The sequence below is a fragment of the Pararge aegeria genome, chromosome 7, assembly GCF_905163445.1.
Source record: "Pararge aegeria chromosome 7, ilParAegt1.1, whole genome shotgun sequence".
In the NCBI taxonomy this organism is placed as follows: Eukaryota; Metazoa; Arthropoda; class Insecta; order Lepidoptera; family Nymphalidae; genus Pararge; species Pararge aegeria.
Window position 1 is genome coordinate 10,677,032 of NC_053186.1, and position 10,958 is coordinate 10,687,989.

General features: G+C 36.3%; 1 protein-coding gene across 1 annotated transcript in view; it reads right to left on the reverse strand.

Annotated features, from left to right (window-relative positions):
- Positions 1-1,459: 1,459 nt before the first annotated feature.
- LOC120625457 (malignant T-cell-amplified sequence 1 homolog) overlaps positions 1,460-10,958 on the reverse strand; it is a 41,466-nt gene continuing 31,967 nt past the window's right edge. The window contains exons 3-5 of the mRNA XM_039892533.1: positions 5,817-5,917; positions 4,407-4,608; positions 1,460-1,630 (exon numbers count right to left, since the gene is read on the reverse strand). Of these exons, the coding sequence (XP_039748467.1) occupies positions 1,549-1,630; positions 4,407-4,608; positions 5,817-5,917 (385 nt within the window). The 3' untranslated portion in view covers positions 1,460-1,548. The remainder of the gene's footprint in view (positions 1,631-4,406; positions 4,609-5,816; positions 5,918-10,958) is intronic.

A 10,958-nucleotide genomic window follows, 5' to 3' on the forward strand; every position in this document is an offset into this window, starting at 1 on the left:
CCCACACACCTTAGGTGTTCTTGATGGTTAGGGTACTGTAGACAAGCTTTGGAGTTTAAACTTTTTTTCCATCAACTCCTGTTTTATAAAAATTGCAAGAAATCCTCTGCAAGAAAGGGTTATTATTTTCTTGTTAAGTATAATAAAATGAAGGTAGATATTAAAGTGTCATTGTAATATGGACCTTTGAAAAAGTAGATCGAAACGTGCAACGTTTCCTACTAGACGACGCTACAGTCGCTATAAGACTGATGTGAAAGGCATATACTAATTTCGGCATCGACGGTAGGAGACCCAACGCCGCGATTGCCAGAGAGTCGCAGGTTAAAATCCTGTCGGTTCCGAAATTTTTTATATGAATTTTAAATTTATAAAAATGAACAGTGATCAAAATTCGAAAGGAGAGTATCACTAGAAGTAGAGCTACTACAATCACAGCTTTAGGAAATTAAAGTGATAATGGGTTAGGTACATAGCTCTGAGAACCGAGGGATTCTGTAGAAAACCTATGTCCAGCAGTGTACGTGCAACAACTAATAAGTCTGCAACTGTGGATATTTTGGATGGAGAGCAAATTTAACTAAAACTTAATTGCTTCTACTGAAACTCATAAATTGAAATTTTACCTTCAGATCAATAACTTAGTTTAACTTTCCCTTCGTATGAGATTTTAACACTCGCAAGCTTAAATGACTTATTACTGTATTAAAACAGTAGCTTTAGAGTTAAATAAACATTTGCTTTCTGGGTCGTCCACACGTCTGTAAACAGCGCTCCTCGCGAAACATAAATAAGAAAAAAAAGTACCATTTCAGTATGTACCACTTAAAACCGAGGAGTTTTAGGTTAATTTTATAGTCGGAAATAACTCTAGATGCTTTTATTTTAAATGTTTCGTTGTTAATAAGGTGGGCGAACAAGAAAACGAATGTTCAAAGCATAGAATAAAGAAAATACAGAACCCACATACAGACTATTGCATGTAGTGCATTGTGTTCAGAAACTGAAAACGCCCCGAGCGCGCAGCACGCCACACCAGCGCAGTATTTCTAGCTCACAAACTTTTCCATTTTATGCTAAACGTTTAGAACATTAGAGGTAAAATAATTACTGTCAACTGCTAAATGCACGCTAAATGGAATGAAGTGACTAGCCCTCTGTTCGAGAAACACTACTAAAGTGGTTTTTGATGCTTCAATATTAGTCGTATAAACGGTTTCTCTTTGTTAATGTGGTTCAAAGTTACTATTCAAATAACACATATACACAATAATATATATATATATATATTCATATACACGCCTCTTAAGTTATTGATATGAAAGTAAAATGTATACATTTCTGGGTTACTAAAAAGAAGCTTTAGGCTTATTTAGGTTACTAGGTATTATTTTATTTAATCTGTGTTCAGAATTAATTTCAAGTAGGCAGAAGAAGGTAACGTAAAATAAATAACAAATCTCAGAAAGGAAAGAGCCCTTTTAATCACTTTACATTATTAAATTAAAAAAGAAACTTATAATAACTTTAGGCATTAAACGTAACTCTTCATTTCACAGGTTTCATCTGCCACAGGCCGTCGTTCAAGTAGTGGCAGTTTTCTATTCCTACACCCTTGTTCACTTTGGCGCTGTAAAAAAAATAAGAAATTTTAACATTACCTATTTAATTTAAAAATGCAAATTGAAATTTATAATAATATTCAAAAAACTCGCACAATGCTGATTTGCTGATTATTTTCTTATACACATCGCTGGGATTTGGAACAACCTTCCAAGTTCTGTGTTTCCAAGTTCTGTGCTTTCGAATTCTTACAACGTGGGTACCTATCTTTAAAACAAGAGTGAATAGGCATCTTCTAGGCGAGCGCGTTCCATCTTAGGCCACATCTATACTTTCCATTCCGTTTATTATAAAATATCTTAATAACTTTGGTTTCTACAAATATATGGCCTTAGCTTTTATTTAATACCAATCTTTTTTTTTTTTGCTTTTTTTATTCCACTACAAGTAAGCCCTTGACAGTAATCTCACCTGCTGGTAAGTGATGCTGCAGTCTAAAATGATAACGGGCTAACCTGTTAGGGGTATGGCATTTATATTAAAACTATACCCCTAATCGGTTTGTACACGACATCGTACCGGAACGCTAAATCGCTTAGTAGCACGTCTTTCTAACGTGGTAACTAGCCACGGCAAAAGCCTTCCAACAGACAAGACCAGAGATAATTCAAATATTATAAATTCCTGAATTCTATTATTGTCCCGTGATATTGAATTCGTCATAACATCATAAATCCTACAGAGGGAGCCACCGACCCATTATTTATAAAAAAAATAGACGCATTCGATGCACGCAAAACTGCATTGGAGTCATTATAGTTGGCAACGACCCTGCTTTCTAAGTCCAAGGATGTGGGTTTGATTCCCACAACTGGAAAATGTTTGTGTGATGAACTTTAATGTTTTTCAGTGTCTGTATATTCTATTATTGTCCCGTGATATTGAATTCGTCATAACATCATAAATCCTACAGAGGGAGCCACCGACACCTTATTTATAAAAAAAAAAAAAATACGCTTTCGATGCAGGCAAACTGCATTGGAATAGTTATAGTTGGCAACGACCCTGCTTTCTAAGTCCAAGGATGTGGGTTTGATTCCCACAACTGGAAAAATTTTGTGTGATGAACTTTAATGTTTTTCAGTGTCTGTATATTCTATTATTGTCCCGTGATATTGAATTCGTCATAACATCATAAATCCTACAGAGGGAGCCACCGACACCTTATTTATAAAAAAAATTACGCTTTCGATGCACGCAAAACTGCATTGGAATAGTTATAGTTGGCAACGACCCTGCTTTCTGAGTCCAAGGATGTGGGTTTGATTCCCACAGCTGGAAAATGTTTGTGTGGTGAACTTTGATGTTTTTCATTGTCTGTATATTATAAGTATTTATGTATATTATTCATAAAAATATTCATCAGTTATCTAAGTGCCCTTCGCTACGTATTGCAATTAAAAAATACTTATCTACTTACTTCATATTACATTACCAATTATAAGAGCATCGCAAAGCATACATTTCAATGTCAGATCATCGGTGTAAGATTTCTACTAGTTTTTTTTTTTAAATATGTGTTTTCATTGTTTATTTAACAGAGAATTGGAAATAAGTACACGGAATATTGAGACTTGTGTCTTAGATCTCCACCATTGTTGATTTGCTTTAAGGTTCCTTTCAGTAACGCAAATATTGTTTGAACTAGCTGCGGTGCTAGCGGCGGTGAATGTGTCATTTGTTGTTGTTTGGACTTGTTTGGACGAAAGGAGGACGATATTTGTATTATTACATGTAAGGGCTTCGCTCATGCGCCCTAATGTGACTTATATACCCTATTATAGCGCTAAATATGCGTGCACAGTGAGGGTACTTTCAACGTAGTTGTAGGTAATATTGGAGGCTGGCCTTGCTTTAAGATGGTCACGATAAGCATCATTTTCGTTCCTCCTTTTGTCTTCGAAGTAGTTGGTACTCTGCTGGACTAAAGACCTCCATTGCATTCCATTTACAGCCAGACTTTCTCAATGCGTGACGTTTATATTGCATCTAGAAAAATCCCGCTTTGCAAATTTTATATCTCAAAAACTGGCCGCCTTGTTTGCTTAGATAGGGCGTTTACGAAAGACAAACAAATGAACATACACAGTTTTGCATGTTTAATTTTAGTAAAGTATGAATTTAATTGAAACGATTTACGATTAACAGCGTACCAATCTTACTTTAAAGGTGAAGGACAAAACTGTAATAACTCGTTTAAGATTTACTTTCCTTATTTATAGACGAAATGTGAACTTTGAGGTCTTGTTATGGCGTACATGTAGGTTATCATCGTTGAACTATTAGAAACTTTGTATTACAAATATATTGGTCGGGTAAGTACTTGAGTAACAAATATCCGGGATCTTGTGCTCGTGAAATAAGCACAACTGAGATATCACGACACTCACCTGTGACTTCCTAGCCCATGACGCTACTCGTCAGGCTAGGCATACTAACTTGTCACCTAGTTATTAACTTACATTTCGTCGGTAGAACGAGACATGACGCCAAAGACGAGGACGTCCTGTTTTCTTTCAGACTTCACAGCCACAAAACTCTCCTTTGTATTTTCACCTTACCCCTGGTGAAGTCACTTGTCAGACCGAACACATTATGTTGACACCATAAGTCGAAACAACTTACATATCATGGGTAGAATTCGATGTTCCAACGAACGCGTGCTATTTCCCTTCACCATCAAGGCCACAGAACCACCCTGTGTACTAGCCACGTCCTTGCTTCTAGTGACGTCATTCATCAGACCGGGCACATTATATTGACACCTAAGTCAAAAAACTTACATGTCGTTGGTAGAAAGAGACGTGATGCCCACGGCGAGTGCATGCTGTTTCCCTTCAGCCATCACAGCTACAACACTCCCCTTGTCAACTTGTGACATCCTTGCCCCTGGTGACGTCAGACCGGGGCACATAATGTTGGCCCCACTGAGAACGAAGCGAATTGCCCCTTTGTCAACTTGTTCCATTGGAAGGAAGAAGGGGTCTGAAATATAAAAGAGGACTACTTATTATTCATTAAATTTTTGGTTTATTGATTCGAGATTTAATCGTTATCTACGCTTTACCCTATTCTCAAGATTTCATCACGATTGACTCAATGCGGTATACGGAGCCGATTTGTCTGCTTGAGAAAGAACTTCCTTTCCCTCGATACACTGATACTTGACCTACGACTATAACTTTCAAATTACGATCTCTGGCAAATAGTCAAGATTGTAATTGTAACATTTGACTTTCGGATTTTTCTTTCCACTACCTACCGTTGTGCCAAATTCCAAGATTGTGTAGGTAACTGGGAAATACCCTAGAGATTTTGAATGCAGCCAGTAAGTTGGACATTCAGTAAGAAGCACACTATGGAAGGCTGTACTGTTTTATTGCTAGGAACTTGGAACTTTTTCGGCATTGAGAGATTAGTGAGAGTTTAATATTTTTTTTATTACATACAAATTGACCCTTTCCGCCATTACTGTGAAAAGAGTACTACATAAAGAAGGAAGAATTGACATCCAACAAAGTCCCTGCATGGCTAGCATGGGCAGGAGACAATTATCACCCAGGATAAAAAATTATCTTCCACAGCTTTATAAACTCTCCAGAGCATTGGAGCACAAGTGGAAATAATATCCAAATAATATACGTGTAATAATAAACGGAGTTAAACTTCTTCTATTCCATATTCCCGCGCTTTAGCAGGTGGGCACGTTAATTATATCCCTTGTCAGGGGATATAATCGGGGGATATCATTTTTGTCTCCTGCCTCTGCTAGCTCTGCTGGTTCGGTATTCCATTGTGAAGGTCCTAACCCTAAATAGTGAGTGAGTTTGTTTGAGCGCTCATCATGAAATTGAAAAGAGTAACCCGAATTCACAACATGTTTTCTTCAATGTTGTTTGTTATGTTTTTGGCATGTTTTTTATGACCGTATCTCGCCATCCCTCCTCGGGAATGTTTATAGGAAAATCCGTATCCGTAAACGCGAAACCGCGTGTAAAAGCTACTAACTGAATAAGCAGGTCATTAAAGTCACAGTGACGTATCCGCACACGGAGTAATCTTTTATTTTGAAGCGTGATAAATAATAGTAAACATTGCATTTATCCTAATAATCTTGGTAGATACTCTAAGCATATCCATCTCATCCGTATGTGTAAATTACCCAGGATTTTTTTAAGGGATAAATATCTTACATTTGTGCAGAAGCCTCAAAGTGGGCATCCATGGTCCCTCGCGGTGGCGAAAGAACAACAGCTCGCCAGCACTGTTCACCATGATTTCGATGTGATCGTGACTGTAACAATAACAGGATGGTACGATTAAATGTAACGTAATCCTAAATCGTAAAATGTTACGATATAATCTGATGAGAGAGTATTTTTCCGAATGTAACACAGGATACATATCTCCATCCGGACAACACGGTCTCTCCTGACAGATTACGGCAACGGTGGTCAATCTCCAGAGAGATTTCCAACTGCACTGGAGATATTACAGTGCAAAACTGTCAGCAAACACAGATGACTCTTATTCTCATAGTCCGATTTGACAGTAGCTCTGACACCACAGGCATGACATCAGGTGCAGACCCAACAGCTTAACGTGCTTTCCGAGGCACAAGGGTCAATCACTGCAAACTCCGAGCTGGTACTAAGAATTTAGAGCGTTTCCTTGCTCCACTTTGCACTTCCTGTTTCCTGCAGTCAGGAAGTCAATCCCATCGATGGCAGGTGCCGCCTTTATAATGATCCTTTATAATGATTTAGTATCAAGTAATCGTAATACATATTGAAATTTTTAACAAAAGTATACATATTTTAAGAAATCAAATTATTTAGCACTATAACCACATAACTTTTGGTTGCCTGGAAGAGATCGCTATGTAGCGATAAGGCCGCCAAATTGTATACTTTTTACTTATAATTTTACTAAGTATATGTTTATGTGGTGTACAATAAAAGTGTATTCATTCATTCATAACTTTAGGGATTATAAATTTAAGTGTTTATTCTTTGTTTGATTTAATTCCAAGTTGTGTACACATACTTTGGGTTTTAGCTTAAAACAAAAAAAGTAAAGTACACAACGAATGAATGAATGAATGATTTATTTATTTCTCCACATTACTTATAAGTACGAGTACAATATAATGTTGCTTACGGGCTATTTTGTTACACATTTATAATGTGGGGACTGATGCTTGAACTAGGTAGAACCTGTATCTCAAGCCACCAGGCCCTTTCCCCAGGATAAAGTGTACAAGGATGAATATAATATAGTTTAAGTAATGTTATAATCACAGTTTGTGTTCTATATCTTAAATAATGAATTTCTTTATTTTAACAGAAGATTTATCTTATGCAAAGATTTTAGATTTATTAGAATGAATAGTAATAATTTATTTTAAATTGTAATGTCTTATAAATTGTAGTTTATAGTTTTTCATGCGTGTACGTGTGTGTGTGGAACGTGTGTGTGTGTGTGTGTGTGTGTGTGTGTGTGTGTGGCTGTGTGTGTGTGTGTGTGTGTGTGTGTGTGGCTGTGTGTGGGTATGTGTGTGTGTTAGGCATATGTGAATCATTTCAGTATCTGAATAATGCTTTCAGTCTCATCGTAGTTTAGCCCACTTAACCAGTCATATAGTCGAGTTTTACAATTATGTATGTTTAACTTATCAATATTGAGTCTTTTGTTTACCTGATTATAAAGATAGCTCCCCAGAAAGCATGGAAAATTATGTGTAAATATTTTTTTAAATTTATTAGTCGCAAATTTTTGATAATGTCGCCTTTTTCCTATGTTATTATTTTATTTTTATTTTGAATATGATATCTCATAACAAGTTTAAAAATGAACAATTGTCGTACCGTCAGTACCTTACTTTCACGGTACAATGACGTTGTGGAATAATAATATGGTAAAAAGCGGCTAACTTTTAGTAGCAGTCTTTGTGCTCTTTCGAGCTGTATCATATAAGTCTTTGCCGCTCCTCCCCATGTGTCAATCCCATATGTTATAAGTGATTGACATAGTGATAAGTATACTGTTTTCATTAATTTAGTGTCTGCAACATCTCTTATGTTTTTAAAAATGGCTAAAAGTTTTCGTACTCTGTTTGTTAATGTTTTAATGTGTTCATCAAAAGTTAACTTTTTATCTATTAATATGCCTAAATATCTTACGTAGGGTACCCGTTCTATACTTGGACATTGACATGATTGGCTTTGGCAAAGTCCCGAATGGGCGTAAATATTATGAACGTCTGGAGGAGGTTGGGATTTATTTGTTATGGAAAACGTTACGTATTTGGTTTTTTTTGGGTTTAAGCTAAGTTGATTATATCTTAACCACTGGGTAACTTTATTGAATTCTTTTTGAGCTAGAGTAAATACCACCTCCCAACTTCTACCCCATATCATTAATACTGTATCATCTGCAAAACTCATTATTTTTCCATTTGCAATGTTTAATTTACAGAGTTCGTTTATGTATATTAAGAAAAGGGTCGGGGCGAGGATACTTCCCTGTGGAACTCCGTGGTTGATTGGGAGTGCCCTACTAATAACATTGCCGATTTTGACCGATTGATGTCTGTTTGAGAGGTAGCTTTTTAGTAATTGTAGTTGTAGGCCTCTAATTCCGAGTTGTTCCAGCTTCTGTATAAGTATAGGTATAGATACAGTATCAAATGCCTTAGCGAGATCTAGGAAGATTGCCAGGCATTTTTCGCCGTCATCTATATGTCTCACCACACCGTCTACAAGGTCAAACACAGCATCCGTAGCTGACCTTTGCTTTCGAAACCCATATTGGTTATTGGCAAGTAAGTCATTTGATTCAAGGTATTTAACCAATTGTTTATTTATAATCCGCTCAAGAATCTTTGACATTGCAGGCAATATTGATATAGGACAATAATTTGAAATTATGTTCTTGTCACCTTGTTTGTAAACAGGAGAAGTTATTAACTGTTTTGTGTACTTAATTACAATAAATAAATAAGTAAATAGATAAGAGCTATTGTAAGACTTCAATTAGTATTACGTTCCCGTTGCTACACTGACAATTTATTCTATTCGATTGGAAATAGCGTTTCGGAGTCACATAATCAATATGGATTCCGCAGCTGCATTTTCAGTTGACGTCATTCATTCAGACATGGAAAAGGTAAGCTTATGTAATTTTAAATGAATAAGTTTATTTAGGTATCAAAGTATATATAAATAAAAAATTTAGAAAAACCTTGCTGCATGTAATTACAATGTTTATGATTCTACTAGTCAATCCCTTTCTGTTGATACCCAAATTGAGGAAGTTTTGAAAGTAAAAATGTAATTCGCCATTTTTGGTTGATTATGTTGCAGATCGACGAAAAATATGGAGAATTCCAATTTGCCTTTTTGACTTAACTCTGGGGTAGACTTATCCTCTGTAGACTCTATCCTCTGTGCCCTTTGTGAGTAAATTTCCTTTTATTCCATTTTATTCCACACTAATTTAGCCCTTGACTGCAACCTGGCATTAAGTGTGCTGTTAGGGCTATGGCAGTTCTAAGCCCCTAATCTGTTTTAACGCGCTATCACTGATTCGCTTGATGGCACGTAATTGTCAACAGGCCAGTAACTAGTAACTACCTAGCGGTGGACACGTGAATTTTAACCCTAGTCAGTGGATATAATTGGGGTATAAATTAATTTATAATTAATTTTTATGCCCTCCATATGTAGGCCGTGCAGAAGATGAAGGTTTTGTCTTATTTCTCCTGTCCTAGCTAACCTAGCTGCTAAGTTTTCAAAATCGGGTTTTCTTTATTTTCATAAAAGGTCTTTGGTCCCATTACCATAAAGGTCATAATTAAAAGAGTAATTATTTACTTACTAGTAGTGTGGTTTTAGAGTTCCGTACCCAAAGGGTGCCAAGACTGTCAGCGGTATAAATACCATCCGCTGTCCATCTTTTTTGTTTGTCCGTCCGTTCGTCTGACTGCCAGCGTGCAAGTTGGAATTTCCACAGTTTCTATTTCCCTTATACTTATATCAAACAATTTAAAAATGTTCATAATAAAGGGGAGCTTACAAGAAAAGTTTTTGGCTTATTTTTTTGCTCGATCTTATATTATAATAGGAATAAGTAGAGTTTCATGGTAGGTATAACATTCCGCACAAGTAAAAATACCATCATTCTCAGGACACCGGAAAAAACACTCTCTTACCATCTCTCTATATCTATATATATAAAAGAAAGTTGTGATAATTGCACCTAGGTAATAAAAATTGATATTTTAAAATTATTGACAAGATCGCATTATGAATGCGTTATTTGTATAAATTTATAAGAGAGCTGTTTATTGTAAGTCCTAGACACTATGGCAATTTCACTTACGCTTTTGTTAGCTATAGCACCCTGGGTCGGAACCCAATTCGCATTAAGTCGTTTTTTTTTTAAAGAGTTGACAAAATCGCAAAACAATAGTACGTATTAACATAACCACTTAGCATTTGTTAGCGACGCGACGTCATGGAATGGTTAGAACAAGAATTGACCTCCGTGACGATATATCTAATCTCATAATGTCCGCTCTACCTATCAACATACACTGGTTATATCTGACACGTTCATTCAATTTTCAATCTTATTACTATCAGATATACCGTTTAAATTCGCTTTTCTGTGTGGTATAACACCCACATATCTCAACAATTTCATTAGGATGGATGTTGTTTCGTCCGTTCTCTAAAAGGCATCTAAGCGATACTTTGTTCGTTTTGTAATTTTAATCCCCGACGCATAAAAAATACTTTTAGAATGCTTTATCTGTCGATGTGTTTATCTGCGAAGCGCTGAAATGAATGGACCTATTTGAATCCGGTTTTTTCACGACTGGCCAAAATTGTAGGTATGCTTATTTCTGCCACCAAACAGCATTCCGGTCTGAAGAGCGTATTTAGCGGAGTAATTACAGGCACATGAACTTAACAGTTACGCCTCAGGTTGGTGGTCACAGGGCGGAACTTTCTAGAACTTGTTTCCTGTATGCCCTACGAAGTCTTTCTTAATTCCACCAAATTCTCCAAAATGCTTGACAAGAATATGTTGGTGTTCGTGGAGTATCTTAGAACCCTTATTTCATCATTATCGGTATACTGTGAGAGAATAACACACGCTTAACAAAATTCAAAATACCGTGCAGTTTTTTTATTTCAAAACCATAAGTTTTGTTTGCGTTGTGGTTTTTGATATGTAAAAACGAGCGACATATTTGAATAATCTGATTTGTGGAACCACCTTGATTTCAGCGACGTGCACAAGGTTTTTACCCAGCAGGGACATAATAA